Below are 23,683 nucleotides of genomic sequence, written 5' to 3' on the forward strand. Positions count from 1 at the left end.
CTCTTCCTCTTGAATTGTTCCCTTTACAAGGATGTAGTGTCCTTCTTTGTCTCTCTTAATGAGTTTTGGTTTGAAATTTACTTTATCTGAGAATAAGATTGCTACCCCTGCTTTTTTCTGGACTCCTGACGCATGGAGAATTGTTTTCCATCCTTTCACTTTCAGTCTATGGACTTCCTTTTGCACTAGGTGTGTTTCTTGTATACAACATATTGTTGGATTTTGCTTCTTAATCCATTCTGCCAATCTGTTTCTCTTGATTGGTGAATTGAGGCCATTAACATTGATGGTTACAATTGATATATTTTGACTTATTCTTGTCATGTTGTTGTCCATTTGTTGACTCTTCCTGTTTTTTATTTTTAAAGACATGGCCTCGCTAAGTTGCAAAGTTGTCCATGCAGGATTTGAACTTGCCATCTTCTTGCCTCATCCCAGAGGTGGAATTACAGTGTTGCACTGCTGCACCCAGCTGGGAATAGTACACTCCTTTATGAGGACCGACAAGCAATGCCTCTGAGAAGAGAACCGACATTTGAGCACAAACCTAGACAAAGCAAAAGAGTGATACAGATGAATATGTCTGGGAAGAAACAGATTTATTGAGAGCAAGTGTCAAGGCTCCAAGGGGTGATTGTGCTTGGTGTGTTTGAGGAAGAGCAGGAAGGCTGGCCTCTAGTTTTGGTAGAGTAAGCCAGAAGAGGGAAACAAGTAGAAGTAAGAGGGGATCATTAAAGGGTGCACTACAGAAATTGATACCTGGAGACTTTTGTTGTTCTTATAGTTTGACAAGGGTGTGCTGTGGTTTGTAACTAGATGTCCCCATAAAGCTTCACGCACTCATTGGTGAGACTTTTGGATGATTGCTGTGTGATGTATATGGAGTAATGGTGTGTGATAACTGGTTTAGACCACCAATTGGTTTGGCCTAGTTGTAGGTATACATAATGGAAGGTCCACCCTGGGTGTGCGTAGCACCAAGCAGTAGGCTTGTAGCCTGGCTGGGATAAATGGAAAGGAAGGCTTGCTGCTTGCTGCCTCCAGCCTTCCCTGTCATGGACGGTTTCTCCTCTGCTATGCTGCCCAGTCTTGGAATGAGCTGACTATGGACTGAAACCTCTACTGTGACCCAAAATAAACCTTTTCCCCTTTAACTTGTGGGTGTCAGGGATGGTGTCTCAGTGACAAAGAAGAAACTAAGGGAGCAAAACAGGTGAAAATGATGGTGGCTTGGAACAAAAGTAGTGATAGTCGTGCAATAGTTGGAGTCTGAATCTATTTTGTGTTCTTTTTTGTTCGTTTGTTTTGTTTTATTTTGTTTGATACTGGGGATCAAACTCGGAACCTTGCACTTGCAAGGCAGGCAGTGGCACCGCTGAGCTAAATCCCTGAGACTGAATTTATTTTGGAAGTGGAGCCAATGATATGTGCTTATTATGGCTTGTGAGAGGAAAGGAGAGGGTCAAGTATGATTCAGGATTTAGCCAGTGGAAAAATAATGTTGTTGGCTGAAATGGGGAATATTTGGGGGGAGGGCAGTGTTGGAATGTGCCAACAAACGGGATTTTTATTTTGGATGTGTTGTGTTTGAGGTATGTATAGAAGGGAAGTTTGTGAATAAGAAGTATACAAGCCTGGAGTCTTTTTTTTTTTTTTTTTTTTTTTTTTTTTTTTTTTACAAGAGTGGTAAGCCTGGACTCTTGAGAGAATCGTGGTGTAGCTATTTGTTGAAGTGTCTGGGTGACACTGAAAGCAATTAGATGAGTGGGAACGGCAGTGTCACTCACACTTCCACCGGTCTCTGTGGGTTCAATCCAGGAGCAAGTGTGTCGCCACTCTGCTGAATGCAAAGGGCAGAATAAAGGTAGAAACTAAGGCAGGCCTTAGTCAGCAGCCTGATATTTCTCCAGAATCCAGTAGTCATGTATGTGTTCACGTCTGCATTTTGGGGGAAGAGGGAGTAGAAAACTCAGACCTTTGCTCAGATTATGAAAAAGACTGATAGCTGCTATTTTGCTGCTCTTTGTGACTGAACTGATGGGACTTGTCCTGTGATAGAGCAAGCTTTTCCTGGTGATAGGGCAGAATTGAGGGACAAAGATTTATATGTAGTCCCCAGAGGGAAGCAGCTTGCTTGTTAATCTGCTTGTTAATCCAGCAAATTCATTGCCATGGTTTCTTAGCAGCATTGTTTCCCTCCTCATTGACAGACCAGATTGATGAAGCCAGGAGAGACTAGAATGCTATTGTAGAGTGGTTCCTGATGTTTACTTTTCATGGAAAAGTGCTCCCTAATGTGAAGTGTTGTGTGCTTGATCTTTGCAGGGATCGAACCATAAAAAGATCCATAAAAAGACAAGGAGCTTACCTTTAATGAGTTGTTGGTATGAAATGCTTTCCTTTGGCTTTTGTTCATCTTCAGTCTGTACTTTTAGTTACGTGATCATTTCCTGGACAAAGAGAAACATTTCTATTAAAGTCAACTTTGAAGTGACTTTGATCTGTGACTTTCCTTCAAGAGAATGGACAACCACTAGGATTAGGGGATTTAACAAATACAATCATATACACTATACTTGTCATTGGTTAGGAGCCTCTTTATGTCTAACTGATTTATTAGCTGTCTGTTGGGAAATTATTTGACTTTTGTGACTGTTGTTAAATACCTGGGTATGAGACTTTATCTAAAATAATGTTAAAGAAAATAGTGTAAAGACCCAGGCATGGAGGTTTATATCTATAGTCCCAACAGTCTGGGAGGCAGAGGCAAGAGGATTGAAAGTTTGAGCCCAGCCTGAGCAGCTTAGCCAGTGAGACCCTGTGTCAAATTTTAAAAGGGCTGAGGATCTGGTACAGTGCAAAGGTCCTGGGTTCAATCTCTAGTAACCCACACCCTCCAGAGCAATAGGAGGTTAGGAGTATAGTGTGGTGATACAGTAAGTACTAGCCTAACATGCATGAGGCCCCTAGTTCAATTTCTGGCATCAAGGGGGGAAAAGGTATAAAGTGCACTTTAAAAAATGACCCAACACTTAATATTCTAAGATGAATTGCCCTTTGTACAATTGATCATTTAAAAATATTCTATACTTAATCAGTCATTTCTGTATTTGTGAATTGAGAATAGTAATTTTCTCTGAGTTGCCCTGAAGATGAAATAAGTTAATATACATACATACAAGCTCTTTAGAACAGTATAAAGCTATATGATTATGTCTACAATAAATACTAATTTCTAAATCAATATTTAAATAATAATACTGTCATTGCCCCCTCCCCCATGAGTGAAAATTAGAGATAACTACTCATTATGAAAGGATTTACAGAATACCTTTAAATAGTAAAATGTCCTGTGCATTTATTTAGCTTAACTTTACATATTTCTTTAAAGTTATGAAAGTTAAGTGCACTTAGATAAGGTAGATTCAGATGCTAACAAAACTGCTTATGAAAATCATAGAATGAAAATTGAAAGTCATGTGTTTATGAAATGTTTTGATTGGCCTTCATCTCTGTTGTCTCTCTCCACCCTCCTCCTCTGGTTTTTTGAGACAGGGTCTTATAGTGTAGTTCACACTTCTGGCCTTGAGCTCACTATGTAGTCCAGGATATCCTCAAACTCATGGCTATCCTCCTGCCTCAGCCTCTTCTAAGTGCTGGGATTACAGGCGTGTACCCACACACCTGACAGCGCAGTTCTTTTTTCTTAATTTGACTTCTTGTATGTTTGTCTTCTCACCTTTTTTTAGTTGCTTTCTGATTTATTTCCTGTTCAGTTTGCAGTGATGGGTGTAGAGTAGGGCAGTTTGTTCGAGTCTGTCATCTGAACCAGGAAGAGTGACTACACCTGACGGCCTGGAGTTTATGGCAAAGATTTAGGATGAGATTTTGCAGAACCTCTGAACCCCGGTTTCCTCACTTTGCATCAGTTGGTAGACAGCTTCACACTATGTATAATAAACACTTCAAGGCATATATCCAGTGTTTTACAAATGCTTCCATATATTTATTTCTCCCTTTTAAAAACCAGTAATTCTGGGAAAGTTTAGCTATGAACAGAAATAGAATGATAAACTCCCACCTAAGCCATCATGCAGTTTTACCAGTTTGTCATCTCATGGCCAATCTTGTTTGATCTGTTTTCCCTATCATTTACTCTAAAATATTTCAGGGTTTTTGTTTTTGTTTTTGTTTTTTGGTACTGGGGATTGAACTCGGGTCCCTGTGCTTGCAAGACAGACCACCGAACCACTGAGCTAAATCCCCAGCCCTCAGGATGTATTTTAAGAGAGGAGGATTAATAAATGGATACAAACAGAAATGGCATGCATACATATACAAACAAATTATATCTTTTTCTGTATGTATGACTCCGGTGATTATATGACAGTATATTTGGTTGGTTGGTCTCTTGAGCCTTAATGTGTAAGCTACCCCATCTTTCTCTTTCTTTTTTGGAATTTGTTGTCTGTGCTTTTTGTGTTCTGTAGTTAACTTAACTCAGATTGGTTGTTTCCTATCACTCCAGTGTTCTTCTTTAACATAATTCTGTGTCTCCTTTGTTTGCTGTAAATTGGTACCTGGCTCTACAGGGTTGACCAGATTAGAATTAATGTGGTTTTTTTTAAACTCACCTCCACACACACTGCTTCCCCACTGAGAGCCGTCTTTTGTCTGGTTGTGTTTTAGCTTTATGATATTAGAACCTACTGGTGCTCATTGGCTAGATCATTTAATTTAGTGTTATAAAATGGGAAATTAATTTTATCTTTTCTTCCATTTATTTTTAGTCAGAACCTATCAGGAAACAAAGTTTTATCTGAGGCATTTGATGGCTTTAACTGTATTTTCATTTGAATTAGATTCTCTAAATCTGTGATGTAGAGAGCAGTGTTGTTGAGATCTACAGTAAACTCTATAGAGTAGTTGGTGATTGTCACATGACTAGAGACCCCCTGTAGTTCTGTGAAGTTATCTTGTTTTGTCTGTTGGGGCGTTTTGTTTGTTTGGTGGTTGTTTTGAGACAGGGTCTTGCTTGTGTATTCCAGGCTGGCCTTGAACTAGCAGCAGTGCGCCTGCCTCTGCCTCCTGAGTGCCAGGATTTCAGGCATGCATCACCACATTGACCTGCTTACTGGAGGTTATTTTCCAGCCAGAAATAATAAGGGATTAATTTGCCCTCACATTAGTGTGTACTTCCTTACTTGGGTATTATAAGTAACTATTTTCAGATCTTAGCTGATTATATAAGCTTTTTAATGAATTTATGTGCTTATTTTCTGAAATCATTTTGAGACTTATTTGGAATCAGCAAGGAAGTCTAAAATATGACTACTAAAATATTAGTACAGGTACTTTGTTACTGTTGATGACCTTGGTTTCTACATTGAGCGGCTTTTTTTCTTTTCTTTTTGCTAAAAGGGAAGCTTATAAGATAATGTGATTTTCTAGTTTACAATAAAGTCCCACTTTATAACTGCAGCACTTTACATTTGGGTTTTATTAGATGGCTCTGGGACCCACTTGGTGTCTTTTGGGACCTCCCGTGTAGCCTCCTTGATGTCTGTAACATGATGATACTTTTGTTTTTAGAAAGGCTTAATGTGTTTTTAAACACTTCAGAAAATAATAATGTGATGCATGTCCCTAGTGGATAGCAGTTTTGTTTTCTGAGACTTCATCTTGGCACTAATATGGATTTAAGGTCAACACAAAAGAGGTCTGCTGCTGAACGGGGGTCTGGTCAGGTGAGGTTTCCAAAGTCCTTCAGTTTTGTTCCTGCTAGAACCTAGCATGGTGCAGGAGGCTTGGAGGAAAGGTAAATATTTGATAAATGAACAGATTAGATTCAAGTAAAGTGTTGAACTCAGTACATCTAAAGTTGAGCATGCAGCTGCTGTTCTGCTTCCTTTCACAGTTAGGCTTTGTAACCTCCACCTTTGCCTTAAAAATAAGCTTGCCAAGAAGTAACCCATCTATGGGCACCTCACCTGTTCCTTTTCTTGAGCTTTGTTTGGGAGGTTAACATTGTAGACATGAGCTTATGACCTCACACAAGTTCACCCTCTGTGATATGCTTACTGTGTGTTCATTTTTTTCTTTTTGGTATTGTGGATTGAACCTATCACCTTTGCAAAGTGCTGTATCCTTTGCCCTCTTTAAAAAAAAAAAATTAATACAGGGTCTTAGTCATTAAGTTGCCCAAGCTGGACTTAAAATTGCAGTCCTCTTGCTTTTCCTTCAACCGAGCTGGGATTATAGGCATGGGCACCCACACCTGACAGCTGTGTGATTTTGACAAAACTCCTTAACCTCCATCTGTTTTAGTCTCCTCATCTGCAATGGAAGATAATAAAAGTATGTACTTTTTTTTTTAGATAAAATATAAGGTATGTTTATTAGTTAAGAGAGATTCAAGAAGCAGAAATAACAAGTTATTTTTTTTTCCTCATTGAGTTTCTTGGTACATTTTAGGTATACAGTACAGTTACATTCATTGTTGGGATCTTGTACCTTTACATGACAGGTCTTGGTTCTCATTTTTTCCCCTTTCCCCTGCCCTCCCTTCATCCCTCCTCTCCTTCCCCTTTACAAACACTCCATCTCCAGTTTTTCATTTTCTCATATCTTTTTCTTTTCCCTTATTAGCTTTCCCCTATCCTTCCCACTTTCCATACACATTTAGCTCCTTTCTTCCTTATGTTTGTTCACACCCAGAGAAACTATTTAGTATTTACACACATGTGACTTATTTATTTCACTTAGGAGCATATCCTCAATATGTATCCATTTTCCTATGAATGAATCTAACTTCTCATTCTTTGTGGCTGGGTAATATTCCATTTTAAAGACCCAATTCAAAAATGGGCATCTGAAATGAACACATACTTCTCAGACAAAGAAGTAAAAACAGCAAGTAAATGTATGAAAAAATGTTCCACATCACTGGTCATTCGAGAGATGCTGATGAAAACAACACTGAGATTCCACAAAGAATGGCTGCTATCAAGAAATCAAGCAATAACAAATGTTGGCGGGGTTCTGGGGAGAGAGGAACCCTTCTCCATTATTGGTGGGAGTGCAGACTGGTGCAACCACTGTGGAGATCAATATGGAGACACCTCAACGAGCTGGGACCAGAGGTTCCATTTGACCCAGCCATCCCTCTGTTGGGTATCTTTCCAAAAGAATTAAAAGAATCATACCACAGTGATATATGTGCACCTATATTTATAGCGGCACAGTTTGTCATAGCTAAAACTTGGAAACAGCCCATTTGCCCATCAGTTGGAAACTGGATAAAGAAGATGTGGTTTTTCTATAAAATGGAAATGTATATACTTCTTAGGACAGCAGTGGTGAACCTGTGGCACATGTGTTGTTTTTAAGACAAAAGATGTTAATGTATGAGGTTTCCTTTCTGAACTAAAACCTCAGTTCTCAGGTTTAATTACAGTGTTGGCCCTTTGTGATGAATCAGTGGGTTTGGGGTTGCTGATTGAGCAAAAGGTTCACTGTCACTTCTAAAAGATTCACCGTCACTGTCTTGGGGTTTGGTGGGTAGTATGAGCTTTAAACGATGCCTGGTGCAGAGTAAACATTTTAGAGGTATTAGAAGTTTTGTTCTAAAATGGACACAGTAGTGGTTCATGCTTGTAATCTCAGTACTCTGGGAGGTGAGCAGGAGAATAGAAATGTTGAGCCCCTCCTGTGTATCTTAGTGACTTAGTGAGATCCTGACTCAGAATTTTAAAAAAATTTTAAAGGGCTGGGAAGTAGCTCAGTGCAGAGGCTCTGGGCTCAAGTCCCAGTACCACTGAGAAGGGGGGAGCGAGGTTGGCTGGGGATGTAGCTGAGTAAGAAGGCCCTGGGTTTAGTGCCTAGTACTGAAAAAGTATATTACCATTCTAGAATAAAAACAAATTACTCTCACTTATTTGTATATTTTATCTGTAGCTCTACATAGGTTTCTTTTACTGGTCATAAACAAGTCAGGAACAAGCCTTACCATAAAATTAGCCTGCATGTAGTACCCCTTTATGTAAGGTTGGGCAAGATACGTCAGGCATAAAAAATCCTCATACTCTGACTCAGGAATTTCACTTCTGGAAACCTTTCCAAGGACATACCCTTAAGTGCAAAAGAGATAGTATACATCAAAATGTTACATTATAGTAGGAGGGAATAGTTAAATTCTGGCACTTACGCATTTACAGATAATAGGTTTGAATACCATATAATAACAGTAAATACCTACTTGTGTTTTAAAAAACAAGTACAGCACTGTTGTATAATTTGATTGCAGCCATACAGCATTGTATAATCTGATTATAGCCATGTTAAAGCAGTATATACTCAACATCCAGGAATTTCCCTAGGACTTGCTTAAGGTTCCTTTAACCTGATTTTTTCCCTCAGATTCTAAATGCAAAGCTTGTTCTGAAGGGCTAGTTTTACCCTGAAATTAGAGGAGTTTTATACTCCTTGTTCTAAGCCATTACCTTTGATATGTAGTTCTAGAATTCCAAGTGTAGTCAAATTCTGCAGAATGGGATGGCTGTGGTTCACAGAGTTGGAGACCAGGTTCTTGATGTATTCAAGGAATAATTTTACACTCAAAACCCAATATGTACTTAGCAGATAAAATTATAGGCTCCATGGTAACTTGTGATTGGTTTCTCTGTAGTATAGTATAGTCTGTAGATTTTCTATAGTACGGTATAGTCTGCATATTATTCTTTGGAAATGCTACTCATTTTTAACCCCACTAGCTTGACTTGGTAAGCTCTAGAAATAGACCCCAGGGCGGTAGCTTTTTCAGTATTCTGGTGACCACAAGCTTCATTTTTTCCCTAGTAGCAATTATTATAAAGTATACCTTGATCAACCACCAGAAAGACTGCTACTTCACTCTTGTTTCGACAGATCCTGGAGATGGGTAGAACAGTAGTAAAGAACTGCACAGGCAAGACGGGCTCCAGCTTTCTTTGGTAAAACCATGAGGCCTGTTTTCAAGGAACTCTCCACCCCCACCCACTTAAGGCCAGCTCTTTTGTCTGCATTAATACTATGAGTGGTTTGGTTTGATCCATTAACACATCGACAGTGGGGTTCAAGCCGCCTGATGGGACAATTATACACGTACCATGGGTCATACCAGCAGGAATGTTTTAGTGCTGTATTTGTTATCCTAAATTTTCCTTTTTAGCCTCTTTTTTGTCTTTTCCAAGGGAGTAAGCCATTTTAAAATTCAGTGACCTATAATTTTATATATTAATAGACTATCCTGTGCCCATCTGGCTTGTATGTTGGCAGGCAAGTATCATGTGGTGGTGCCTTTCACCTAGAATTAGTATCTGTTCACTTATTTTTCATATCACATTCACTGGACACTAATAGCTTTTGAACTATATTCATTGTTGGCCTTAAAATCTTTTTCTGTTCAAACGTGTGACGATCTTTTTGGCCTGAGCCCCCACAGTGCTGGGATTTCAGACATGTGCCACCATGCGTAGGAGAATCTTTATTATCTATCTCCTAAGAAGGAGTTATTTTAAGAAATCATATTTTTCTGAGTAACATTTTGGTCAAATACAGCACATATTAATGTTCTGATCAACTCTTTGGAGTATGGCAAATATAAGTAATGTGAAATTTTTTCCTTAAATATGTTTAAAAATCATATTTTAAAACATGTAAAAATGATGTTTTGATTTTCTTTTTGTTTTTGAGGTGCTAGGAATTGAACCTGGGAATGCTATGAGCTGCATCCCAGCCTTTTTCTTTTTTTGGCATAGTTACTAAGTTGCTAAATTGCCCCGTCTTGGCTCAAACTTGTGATCCTCCTGCCTCAGCCTCCCAGTGTGCTGGGATTATAGAAATGTGTCACTGTACCCACTTAAAATTTCTTTTATTTTATAATTGTTTTTTTTTTACATATTGTAGTCATTTTATTTATTTTTTAATTGAGTTCATTAGTACATTTTAGATATACAGTACAGTTACATTCATTATTGGGATCTTGTGCTTACAATTGGTTTTAAAATAAAAGTAAGGACCACCATGTGTCTCGCAAGCATAAGGTCCTCGGTTTCATCCCTGGTACCAAAAAATTTAAAAAGTAAGGACTGGCTTACTCAAGGAAGTAGCAGTTTGCTACATAAAGGGGTAGAAGTTTTCCTTTTTCATTTCTAGGAAATATTAGAATGGGTAAAATAAACACGGTAGCTTTTAACAGGAACTCTGAAAATCTATGACAGTGAAATTTCTTTAGTAATATTCACTGCACTGTCCCAAATGTATTAATGAATTTTAGACTTTAAATGTGCTAGAGTTTGTGAGTGTTTGGCATGGTGTTATAGGAAAGGTAGGAAAGAGCATTGTGAACTGCCTTTGTGCTGGCTGAACTTGATAAGTGCGGTGAATTTAACCACACATACAACTTTGATTTGTCTATCCTGAGTTGTCATAATAATTAAAAAGGGAGGGATGGGAACTTGGTTTAATTTGCATAATATTTCAATATTTTAAAATACTATCAAAGTGCATTAGATTAGATGCTATTATGGTCACAATTGAAAACCAGAGAAATGACTAATGTTCCAGTTTGTCATACTCTTTTTGAAAAATTTGTATATTTTGTTGTCCTAAGCTCTGGAAATGAGCTTTGCTTGGCCTTTATTTATGAAACAATTTATACGGTAGAAAACCTCAAAGCAGTTAAGTGCTGTCTTTAAATACCATTGTGAGCTCTAAGATGGAAGCTTCAGTGGGTCCCTGAAAGCCACAGGTGTGTTTCCAAAGGCCCTTCTCCATATTACTGAGACAAAACTCAGAGGTTTCAGGAAAAGGCTTTAGAGATGGACCTGGTGTAGTCCAGCTGTTTGGAAGGCTGAGTCAGGAGGATACCTTAAGCCCAGGAGTTAAGGCCGATTTGGGCAACATAGTGAGACTCTGTCTCAAATAAAAGGTAAATTATCTCCCTAAAGAAGCCATTCCTGGGCCGGGGATTTAGCTCAGTGGTTCGGTGGCCTGCCTTGCAAGGACCTGAGTTCAATCCCCGATACCAAAAAAAAAAAAAAAAAAGCCATTCCTTAATGTTTTGGAGCTCAGTTTGAGAAACACTGCCTCGTATCAGCTATAGTTTTTTTTACGCTCTGGAAGCTGGATGCGTTCTGTCAGTGCTTGGAGGCATGTGGAGGGAGCTTCTATCTGTCTTCACATCTTCCTGGTCTTGGCATCTCTTCCAGTTTAGTACCTGTGGAAGTGATATGATATGTGTGTTTTAATGTATCACTGCTCTGTGTAGAGGTTTCATATGACATTTAAGAAAAAGTGACCTAATTTGAAAGGTAGAGGTTCTTTGAATAGAATAGATGCCATCAGGATTATTTAATTTTTTGTCATAGTTGAACCTATGTTCAGCTGTGGGGTTTTCTCTTGTTGATTTAGATTGTGTTGTGGTACATTGTCCAAACTATGGTCAGGTAAATCTCCTACCTCTACCTCTCATGTACTTAGGTTCACAGACATACTTCACCATGGTTGGCAAACTGACTTTTTGATGTGGCCTTTTAAAAATTAATTTTAAATTTTGTCATGACCTGGTTGTAGGGCTTCAAAAGTCATTTGACTTCTGCTTCCTCATTTGCTGAAACAGGAATTCATTATATATAGTGTGATAAAAAATACAATGAATGATTTAAAATTTTTTAAATGTATTATGGTAAAAGACATTTCCATTAATCTTCTTCACTTCTAAAATGCCTGTCCCATCTTGTCCACTTTGGGAAGCTGTTCTGAAGTCCCCTTTTGTGTCTTTAGTTTTGGCATCATGGCTGCCTGCATGTTCTGAATCCATTCAAAACATTTACCTTCTATGATTTTACCTTTTGAATTTGGGAAAGAGCCAGAAGTCACACTATGACAGATCTGGTGAATTAAGTGAATGAGGATACATTATAATGTTTTCACCAGCCTGATTTTCCATTGGGGGGCACTTGGCAACATTCACTGTATGTTTGACCATACCTCATAAAGACATGAAAGAGAACTTGTAGAACTGCTTCATAAAGTGGCAAGAGGCCAAGTGTGGTGATGTTCCCTGTAATTGCAATATCTTGGAGGCTGAGGCAGGAAGATCGCCATGAGTTCAAGACCAGCCTGAACTGTAATAGTGAAACACCGTCTGAAAAAAACTTTTAAAAGTGGCAAGAATAATAAGTATGTTCTAAGTAGGTTTTTTGTTTTTTGTTTTGGGTTTTCTTGTTTTTGTTTTTTGATACTGGGATCAAACTCAGACCTTGCCCTTGTAAGGCAAGTGACAGCACCACTGAGACTGAGTGAAGTCCCCAGACCAAGGGAAGTATTTTAAAGAGGATCAATGAAGATGTGTGTGTCATAACTATAATATTTTTTTTTTTAATTTGGGCCAGGTATTTGGCTCAGTGGTTCTGCCGCCTGCCTCGCAAGCACAAGGGCCCAGGTTCAATCCCCAGTACCATTTAAAAAAAAAAAATTTAAGCATTCAACATAGATTTCCATTATTCTGTGTGCATGTGTGTGTAAGTTCCTTGCTGGAGTTGCCATGATTTGTGCAATGGTCCAGTGATAAAGGCTGTCATAAAGTGTTCATTGGAATCTTGTCTTGTCTGTCTTTTCTCTCCCCTTCCTTTTCCCCTTCCCCTTCCTTCCTTCCTTTCGTAGTACTGGGGATTGAACTCAGGGCCTCACCCCTGCTACGCTACATATCCAGCTGGAATTTGACAGTTTTTAATCAAGTGGTAAATTTGCTTATTGTTCATGTTCTACTTTTATTCCTCTGACTTCTGCAAAGAAAGAACGGCTCTCTCTACTAATAACTCCTTTTGGCATTGGCATTCCTACACCTTTACTGAGGCAGAAAAATAAAAGAAATGTTTTATCTTTAACTGTTTGGGTAAGCCAGGCTGAAGACTGAGAGGGCCAAGTTAGAAACTAGGTCTCTGCCATCCATGTCAGGGCTTCCCATTAGTACCACAGAAGCCTCAGTCTCCCCATTCTAACCATACATTGCCATTGGATTCCTCACTGGTCCAGAGTATGTCTCTATGAGTTGTGCCTCTTTAGGCTTTGGCATATGTATCTTTGGGGGGGGGTCCAGTATGTACCAGGGCCTTTGCAATGAGCTATATCCCCAGTCCTTTGTTGAGATTGCGGTCTCATTAAGTTGCTAGGATCCCCAGCCTGAGCTCAAACTTTTCTATTCTCTTGCCACAGAATGCATTTTTTTTTAATTAAACACAGAGTTCAGTTTTCCTCTATGGCTTCATTTGGGGATATACAGTATCATCAGATGAGCATTTCCTCAATGATTTTGAATTGAAATTAGACATTGGCATCTAAAAGGAATACTAGAATTATTGAAAACAAGCTTGGCCATTATTGGAGTGAAGTTGTTCAAGTTTTAAGTGATCATTGTTAATCTCAGCATATTCCTGCAGTGTGTTCAAAGTAATGGCTTTGTTTTGTTTTGTTTTTTGAGACAAGGTCTCACTATGCAATTCAGGCTGGCCTTGAACTACATAGCCCAGGCTGGCCTCAAACTGCTAAGCATTTCTCCTGCCTCAGCCTCCCAAGTGCTGGTGAGGTGATGGCCACCTCTCTCAGTGAGCGAGCTGCTGCAGGCAGACCCTGATGCCCCTTCCCATTCCTCACAGCATTATCAGAGCCTGCACCACCAACCTGCATGGTCTGCACATGACTGCTCTTCCCTCTGTGTACATTTTTCTCATTGTAACAGTAATTCATGTTCACCATGGAAAATCTCAAGAAAAGACTTGTATTCTCCATCCAGATGCCTTTTTCCTTGCTGAAATAGTTCTACCCATGTTTTCCTTTGTTGTTGTTGTTGTTGTTTGTTTTTTTCAGTTTCTCCTCACCAGTCTGCCTACTGGGTATCTCTCTACTTGACAATCAAGTCCAACATTTCAGAGACACTGAACTTACCTCTCCTGCCGCCTCTGCTCTGAATCTGCTGAGCCACCTTGTCACCATCCACTTGAAGCAGTTAGACTTCAGTTGCTAAACCCATAAGCTGCAGATCCATCCTTGATGCCTATCCTTTATCCTCCATTTTTAATGAAGGATGAATCCTTGCTTGTTTACCTTTCATCTCTGCTTTAGTACCTTAACTCAAACTTTCTCACCTGACTTTCCCAAAGAATCACCTACTTTTGAATCTCACAGAAGCTTTTTTGTCTCCTTTTAAGGCTTAGCTTAGAAACTGAGGACATCTCAGGCCTGACAACTGAACTGAGCTTTGGTGCTATCGGCCCCTCATCTCCTTCACACACACTGATCTTCTACTGCCTTCTCCCTCTCCCTCCATGAATTCTTATAGCATGTAGATGGCCCTTGTAACACATACCACATTCTGTTGTAATTGTTCGACTCTTCTATCTCCTTAAAGCCACAGCTATGTCTTACATATAACGGTAGAAGTATCCAGCCAAGAGTGGTTAGTAAATTTTTGTTAAGTGGACTGAAGGAAATGAACGTGTGTAGGGTGGAAGTTAATGTGAAAAAATTCTGAGACTGTTGGTTTATGCTCTTGGTTGCTTTAAAATTGTGTCTTAGTAATAGGATTGTTCTTCACCTACCGGCTCCTATGGGTAGTAGTCCTGAGAACAACTTCAGAGTGAGAAGTATGATAGGGCAAGCAAGGAGCAAAGCTGATAGGTTGGCTAAGATGGGCTCCAGCACTTAACCTTGCATTGATAGAAAGTAGGCTTTACTACAGCTGACAGCAGCATAGCAGAGATAAGATTGCTGCTTCAAGTTTTGCACTTGTGCACAGAGCACAGAGGGCCCATTTAAGTGACTTAGTGCTTGGATGTAGGGGGCAAGGTGGGGGAATCTTAAGTGACTTGAGCTGTTGCTCTAGGTCAGTGGTGGTGAACCTTTGGCACATGTGTTACTGTGTTTTCTAAGACAAAAGATGTTAATGCAGTCATTTCTAAACTAAAACCTCAGTATTCCTGTTTAATTGCAGTGCCAGCACTTTGCATTAAGTGGGTTCTGGGTTGCAGTTTGGCAGTTGGTCTCTGAAGGGTTCACCATCACTGTGCTAGATAGTACCTGAGGCTGTCATTCAGTAGAGCTGGAGGATTGAGATTCTTGTTGACCTGCAGGTGGGCAGATGTACCAGACAGTGGGATATGATGCTAGGGAGAGTGTGCCTCTGGAGATGTAAGATGGCTTTGAAATTGAAGAGATCACTCTGACACAGCTTAAAGGAGCCATGGTCTAGAAAAAGAACCCTGAAGAGACCACTGTTTGAGAACTCAGAAGAAGAAAGATTTGGGAAGGCTGTGCTGCAGAACCTGGGAAGTTAGAAGTGAAGGGGCCCTTGGCAATAAAAGGCCATTCACTTAACTGTGCTTCAAAGAGAATAATAAATAATAAAGTGCCTCTTTACCAACTCTAGGAATAGCTGCTTTAGCATAGACTCTGCTTGGCTTCTTGTTGGCCAGTTCCATGTCACCCCTATTCGTAGCTCAGCACCCCAACCCAAATCTAGAGTCACACTGACATTCTTAGCCAAGATCTAACACATCACCACCAGAGTCCCTTCCAGCTTCATTCTAAGATTAGAACAGATTCTGGTCCCACCCCCCAAAATTCTGATTATGTTATGGGTCCAGAGCCTTTCTGAGTCTAAGGAACACTAATGTGTACATTCTATAAAAACCTATATATTATTTAATTGCAAAAGTGGGATTTTATTATAGCAGGCTTTAAAAATGCAGTTTGATGAAGAGATTGGCAACCATGGAAACTAGCTGGAACTTTTCTGCTGTGCCTACTTTGGGTGTGGGAGGAATCTCACCATCTGGTCTAATCTGTTGGAGAGTTAAAATTTTTATTTTGGGGCCAGGGATTTAGCTCAGTGGTTTTGCCACCTGCCTCACAAACACAAAGTCCTAAGTTCAATCTCTGGTACCAAAAAACAAAACAAAAATAAAATAAAATTCTTATTTTATGGATTTTTGCAGTAGATGCCCCAGCATGATATTCTGTTAAAATCTACCACGGATGTCAGCTAAAACTCAGTTACTCAAAGCCTTGCCAGCACCTGTTTTCTGCCTCAGACCTTCAAGCTCAGCAAGCCAGGTGGAGAGGTTAAGCACAGGGAGTCTTCAGCCAGCCAGGGTTGTAAGCTAAACACTGCCTCCTTCAGAGGCTCACATCACCCCCATTTTCCAGCAGTCTCTTGAATTACAAATCCTTACGGACTTTTCCCCTTCCCTGTACCTTTTCCTCCCTTGGAATTCCCTCTGTTGTCATCGTGTACACAAGTGTCAGCTGAAGTGACTACAGGTTAAATGCAAACAAAAGCTTTCCCTAATTACGTTACTTTCTTAATGTTCCTGTCTGTCAATAATAGCACCTAAAATAATGTGTTGAGGAGGAAGCAAAGAAAACACATTGTTCAGTGCAAAACATCACACACATTGCTGGAATTTTAATTAATTCACAGACACTGTGATATTATGTGAGAATTATTATTTTTTTCAACAACCTCCATTTCTTTCATTTTACTTATAAAGGATATGAGAAACCAGAAAATAGTTGGCACAGAGAGACAGCACCCAGTGTACCTCTTTTATTCATTTGTGTGTCATCTTGCTCAGAATTCTGGATGGTTCTTTGGGGGAGACTAAATTATAGAATATGATGGAAGCTATTAAAAATGCTGCAGTGCAAAAGAGGAAAGTTCTCTACAGATGGTTAGGATGTACATTGCCAAACACCAGAAGGACCCAGATAAATCTATTTCAGGGATATCTTTTAATTTTTGAGACAAGCTCTCATTATGTAGCCTACAGGCTCACCTTGAAAACATGGTCCTCTTGCTTTACCTCCCAAGTACTGGGATTACAGGCCTATGCAGTCACCCCTGGTTTGAGGGTTATCTTTTTTTAACAGTATCAAATTTCATTAAAGGTAAGAAAAACAGGCTCTGTAGAGCAAGTTTGGGCCAAGTAAAAGTAGAAAAAGAAGTACACCCTACAGTGTGAGGGCAGGCCACCAAGAAAAGAAGAACATAGTGGCCTAGGGTTATCTTTCAAAAGAAACAAAGTGTGGGTACGGTAGCACATGCCTGTGCTCCCAGTACTTGGGAGGCTGAGGAAAGGAGGATTGCAAGTCTGAGGCCACTGACCTACTTAGTGAATGTGTACCTTAAATGAAGGTTTCCCTTATCTGGCTAGTATATAGCCTTATTCGTATCTCTACTTTTAACTAAGACTGCACTCTAGAATTAAAAGTTAAATTGAGGGCCACGGATTTAGCTCATTGGTTCTGCAGCCTTCCTCGCAAGCTCAGGGTCCTGAGTTTGATCCCTGGTACCAAAAGAAATTTTTTTTAACTGTATGGTAAATTTGAGCCAGTCACTTTCATACCTGACAAAAGCAGCAGCGGTCTCTGAAGGCAGTTCCATAAAGGCTGCCACATTGTAGGCACTCAGTACATGGTGCAGAGCAAGTGGGAGGGAGCACACAAGAGTCACCCGGTATGTATGTCACAGACCGTTGTCCCAGTAAACCAGTGTGGAAAGACTTCCTATGCTTAAGCCTGCTGCACTCCCACCAACCTCACTGCAGATCTTTATTTTGCCAGTGGGTTTATTTGGCAAAAGACCAGGTATCCCTAGTAACACTTTCTTCAATCCCAAGTGTCTGTGTAACAGTAACCTTGACATGTTCAGCACCTGTATTTCAACCTCTCAGTTAATGTTTCAACTCAGACTCAGGGAGGAAATGATCTCCTGCCCAAGGTAAATTCTCCCTAGCTAGTTAATCAGTGATACAACATGGACTAGAACACAGGTGTCTCTTGTATAATCATATTTCTATTTCTTTTTCAAAATGGCATCCATCTCTACCCTGTCCAGAAAACAAGGCACTTTTTATGAACTAGTTCAAGGTGTGTTTTAGAATCAATAAGGAGTATAGATTCTATATTTGATTTCTGATATTTGCAGGAAATTTGACAGTTGTGTTTATATAAATAGATTGTCTTTTGGTCTTGACCTTCTAAATAAAGTATATAAGCAAACAAGTGAAAAGTTGTAGGTAGCTAGTCAACGGTATTGGAAGTTTCTAGGAAGCATTACTATGTAACAATTTTGCTATGCTACTTGTGATGACTTAGAAAGATAGACTGTTTAAAAATCTGCTAGCCATTGTGGAGGAGTGCCTTACATATTCCTTTCTTCTGTGCCATGCTTCATACTTAAGCATTTGCACAAGGTTCAGTTTCCTCCAAAGGATTAATTTGTGTATCAACTATAAACTGATATTGGTTTCTGAAACTCAAAAGTCAAAACAAATTTATTTTCTGGCCAATGTACCATTCAGAATGGTTGTTTTGCTTTTTTGGTACTTAACCTGTGTATTAATAATTACCTGAAATGAGAGTATTGGGATTTAGTAAACTGGCAGAAAGTCTTTCTTGTACTTGCTAAAACCATCTAAGCTTAAAGGAAAATATTTTTCTAAAGGAAATCCTATCGATTATGTTGTTTCTCTCCTACAGGGAATCTGTTCGGCACCTAAAGCCATATCGGATACTTCAGAAGAAAAAGCACCCTCTGGAAATCACAAGGACACTCTGAGAACTGCTATGAGCCTCCAGAGGGCTGTGAATGATGAAAAGGGAAAAGCCAGCTACATGAAACCAGGTCTCTCTGCTTCACCCTCTCTCATCAAAGCATCATCTCGAAAACCTTTTGGGGTCCTGTCTCCAAATGTTCTGTGCAGTATGAGCGGGAAGAATCCTGTAGAGAGCAGCTTTAATGTTAAAGCCAAAAAGAATGTCCCTGCTGCCACGATCCACCAGGGCGAAGGAGAAGGGCCGCTTGATATCTGGGCTGTTGTGAAACCAGGAAATACCAAGGAGAAAATTGCATTCTTCGCAGCCCACCAGTGCAGCAATAAAATAGGAGCTATGAAAATAAAAAGCACCTGGGATATCGAAGGGAGAGCTATTAAAAGAAGAAAAAAATCAGGGGATCTTAAAAAAGCCAAGATACATTTAGAAAAGATGAGGGAAGTCAGCAGCAGGTGCTACCAGCCTGAGCCATTTGCCTGTGGCATCGAGCACTGTTCCGTACATTACGTGAATGACAGTGGAGATGGAGTCTACGCCGGGAGGCCTCTGTCAGTTATACAAATGGTTGCCTTCCTTGAGCAAAGAGCCAGTGCTCTGCTAGCGAGCTGTGCGAAAAACTGCCCAAACTCACCAGCCATTGGGAGGTTTTCTGGTCAAGCCAGAGGCATACCCCCAACCCCTGAGCCCTTCTCTGACCCAGGAGCTTGTGAAGAACCCCTAGAAAGGGGAAATCCTGAGGTTGGAGAACCACAATGTGAACCAGTCCGTGTGCTTGACATGGTAGCCAGGCTGGAGTCTGAGTGCCTGAAGAGGCAGAGCCAGCCTGAGCCTGGGAGCCTGTCACGGAACAGCAGCTTCCATCGAAACGTGGGCAGAATGTTGCTTGCAAATGGCAGTGAGGCTGATGAAGGCAGAACAAAAAAAGGTACATTGGAAGTACCTGACACTCAGGTGAATCCTGTGCAATCTGTCTCTGTGGACTGTGGCCCTGCAAGAATTGACCATTGTTCTCCTACAGAGGACTGGGCCTGGGACGGTGTCCCTCAGGATTATCCCTCATTGCAACCAAGTGTAAATTTTTGCACAGGCAGAGTAGCAGTGGAGCTAGGTCAGCAAACTACCACAAAAATGAGAAACAGGCATGATGTGGAAATGTTAGATGAGCTTGATAGATTACCTTTTTCTTCTCACACTTGTCCCCGAGCCACTGCATTGTCCCCAGATGCTATTGTTTGTATGAGTACAGAGCCTGTGCCACTCACTAATCAAAAGCCTGATCCGAGAACAATCAAATCTTTGTGCATTAGCGTCAGTGTGTGCAAGTCAGAAAAAGACCAGTCTTCTAGCTTAAGCTCTCATGAAGAACTGCTCCCAGGGATGTTGTTCTTTTTGCCACCTGGTCAGCCTCAGTTGGACTGTTCCCAGTTGAATGAGAGCAGAGCCCCAGGATATTCAGAGGGTAGCCAGCTTGAAGGCACTGCTAAGAACCACGCTGAGAAGAGAGGTCTTTCGACCGAGCCTTGTACAGTGCCAGCCTCTGCAATGGAAAGCACACTGCCAGTGCTCGAAGCATCCACTTGGAAGAAGCAAGTGTCTCATGATTTTCTGGAGACCAGGTTTAAAATCCAACAGCTCCTAGAGCCTCAGCAGTACATGGCATGTTTGCCGCACCACATTATGGTGAAAATTTTCCGGTTACTTCCCACCAGGAGTTTAGTGGCTCTTAAATGTACCTGCTGTTATTTCAAATTTATCATTGAATATTACAACATCAGGCCAGCCGATTCACGCTGGGTTCGAGACCCACGCTATAGAGAGGATCCCTGCAAGCAATGCAAGAAAAAATATGTGAAAGGGGATGTGTCCCTGTGCCGGTGGCACCCCAAGCCCTATTGCCAAGCACTGCCCTATGGGCCTGGATACTGGATGTGCTGCCACCGGTCTCAGAAGGGTTTTCCTGGCTGTAAGCTGGGGCTTCATGACAATCACTGGGTCCCTGCCTGCCACAGTTTTAACCGGGCAGTACATAAGAAAGCACGAGGGAGTGAGACTGAAGAGGAAGACTAAAGGAGAAACACAGAATACCTAGATAAAAGAGAGTGTGGTCTCAGACACGGTAGGAGCACCTGCACCTGTTTCATGAGGACTGCCATTTATCAGTCATTTTTTAAGCTCTCTCATTTACCAGCTGTACAAGGCTGGTATTGTGATTTTAAAGGGTACCCTCGCACTTGATTCAAGGGGTGACCATGCTTGTTTTTTTCCAGCCTCAAAGGAGGAAGACCTGCTGCCATCAAAGATTCCAAGTTCACTAAAGGCCCTGCTGGCAGAACCCAAACAGGGCTTCCAAGAATGTTCTAGCACTAGCACCATATTTTAAATAAGTAAATAGTACCCTATGAGAATAGCAAGACCCCTGGATGAAAAGTTTGCCTAAAAGGAAAAGTCGGGCACCTTACCTTAGACCTCGTATGCTTGATCCTGTGAGATTGGTGTTGATGGGTAGAGATGGATTTCATGCCCTGTGGTGTTTACAGTGTACATAATGGTGTGTTTTCATAGGGCTGTGGAAGTGCACATTAAACTTGAGCGCCTTTACTTCTAGATGAGTTCTTTGGCCCTTCTGTATATAACACAATCAATCCAGTTGTATATGATGGACAACATGACAAAACAGACATCACAATGCAGCTAGGATAGTATTGTAGCTATAATTGTGTTTGTCTCAGAAATCTGTACATCTTGTATAAAATAAGGATGTTTCCAAATAAACAATGTTTTCTGCATAATATATGAATGTTTCTGAAACAAAACTAGGTAAGAGGTTAACCTGTTCAAAGGATACCAAAAATGGCTTAACTGGACAACCTTAAAGTCAGCATAGAGAACCATCCTTCACTATATTTTAGTGACCCACCAACAACAAGAGAATATTATAGTCAGATTATGATGTCTTGTCTATTTAACCTTTCAGTCCAGTTGCAAATTTTTTTTCAAACTTCAATAAAAACATCTTAAATGATACCTGAGTTTTAGAAAGATTTATTTTCTTGGGTTTAACTGACAACAGTTCCTGTGAACCGAGTTGTAAAGAAATAGGGGATGAAAGGATAGTGTGTTTTTCTATCATGGGAGATTATATTCTGTAACCTTTTAATATCTGAATGTTTCTCCTCACCACCTACCATATTTACTCTTGGGTGAAGTGGTATCTTCTTTACAAGTTGTCCAGTAATCATTTTGAAGTCATTAAAGATCTCTTCGTGGCTGGGGTCAGGTCATACATGGTAAGGATGAGCCCCAGGAAGCTCCTGGACCTAAAACTGTCTTGAAGCCAAGTGCCACCAAGAAACCATTCAATTATATTCAACTGAAAAAGATGAAAGGTCCTGAAGAAGAAGAATTAAAGCTGGCAGGTCTACCAACCAGGACAGGGCAGGACCAGCTGGAGGTGGAGCCAGACTTACCTGTGGCCGAACCAAGAGGGGAATGCAGTGGTTTCCAGACTGGAATGAATCTATTTTGACTTTTTCATTTTTAATTTCCTTTATCCTTAGCACTAACTCCTCCCTCCCTCAAAAGATGCACTAAATGGGTGAAGTGGCATGTACCTATAATCTCAGCTGTTTGGGAGGCTGAGGCAGGATAACAAGGTTGAGGCCAATCTGGACAATATAGTGAGACCCTGCCTCAAAATTAAAAGGGGGTTTGGTGGGCTACAGCTCAATGATAGAGTACTTGCTTAGCATGTAGAAGGCCCTGGGTTCATCCCAGCAAAAAGCTGAAAACTCTGTCTGTCTTGACTTGTAAGTCTTCCCCAGACAGGCACGCTCTGCTTGGCTACCCTGCCAGCTTGTGGAATTTGTCTATGACAAGACTGAGAGGAGGCTGAGAACAGTCTACTTTCCCTTCCAGAGAGCTGTGGTTTTCCTATGACCCCAGCTGAGGTATATGGAAAATGCCTCTGCACTCAAGTGAACAGTGCTGGTCTTCACTTTGGTTTGCTCTAAATTGGCAATCTCAGTAATGCCTAGTAACGCTATCTGTGATTCATATCATTGGGATTAAAGGAGATCATACACATAAAGGACTTGGCTCAGCTGGGCATCTGAAAAGTCCAGTAAAGTTGTCAGTGTCTATGATTCTCCATGTGCTATGTGAACACAGGCTAACAAGTGAGCCATTCCTGATGTGGTTGTGGCTGCACTGACCAAGGGCAGAGGGCCGAGTAAGAATGTCCAGCCTCTCAGCATTCTCTGAGCCCCCAGAAATTGCTGATGACCTGTTTGGAACTGTGGCAAAACCTGGTTCTACATGCATGACAGAAGCTCTCATGGTTGGCACCAAAGGACAGCCACTCACTCGTCTTCCAGTTGTGTGTTTTCACACAGGGTCTCACTTGAATTCCCATCTAATCCTTCTGCCTCAACCTCCTGAATGCTGGGGTTTTTATTTCCAGGTAAATGTAACTCCTACTTCTGTTGGAAACCCCTCATGCCAAGCTGATAAAAATATTATTTCCTGTCATCAAGAAATACTGGGGTACAAAGGTCATGGCCTCCCCACTCATGCCAAAGAAAGAAAACCTCCCCCTTTCAGCATCTGCTCAGAGGCTAGTAGACTTGACTGTTTTCTCTCTCATAACTCACTTGATTGTTTGAAAGAAAAACCATGACCAGAGAAACCAGCAGTCAGCTCCCATTCTCCTCTCTGCCCAGCAGGTAAGACCAAGGACAGGCCAGGTGTGGTGGTTTACACCTGTAATACTGCACTCAGAAGGCTGAGGAAGAACTGCCATTAGTTTGAAGCCAGCCCGGGTCACATAGTGTAAGATTCTGTCTCAACCAAAAAGTAAGACTGAGGACAAAAGGAAGGAGTACCTTGGAAAGGGACTACAGGCTAAGTTAGACTTAACCTAAATGTGCTTTTTCAAGCCGAGTTGGGCGCATCTCGTGGAAAGCAAGCCCCAGCTCTTCCAGCACTGTGCAGTGGACTTCCCACTGCCCCCTTTGTACCATGCACATGCAGC

At 40.8% G+C, this 23,683-nt stretch overlaps 1 protein-coding gene across 1 annotated transcript in view; it reads left to right on the plus strand.

The window, feature by feature from the left end:
- The window catches only part of Fbxo34 (F-box protein 34), a 35,765-nt gene extending 14,565 nt beyond the window's left edge, over positions 1 to 21,200 (plus strand). Inside the window, 2 exon segments of the mRNA XM_033766898.1 lie at positions 18,580 to 18,641; positions 18,644 to 21,200. Coding sequence (XP_033622789.1) covers positions 18,580 to 18,641; positions 18,644 to 20,721 — 2,140 coding nt within the window. The 3' untranslated portion in view covers positions 20,722 to 21,200.
- Positions 21,201 to 23,683: the final 2,483 nt, after the last annotated feature.

This window comes from Fukomys damarensis, unplaced genomic scaffold, assembly GCF_012274545.1.
Source record: "Fukomys damarensis isolate Sample0158 unplaced genomic scaffold, DMR_v1.0_HiC HiC_scaffold_21, whole genome shotgun sequence".
Classification (NCBI taxonomy): domain Eukaryota; kingdom Metazoa; phylum Chordata; class Mammalia; order Rodentia; family Bathyergidae; genus Fukomys; species Fukomys damarensis.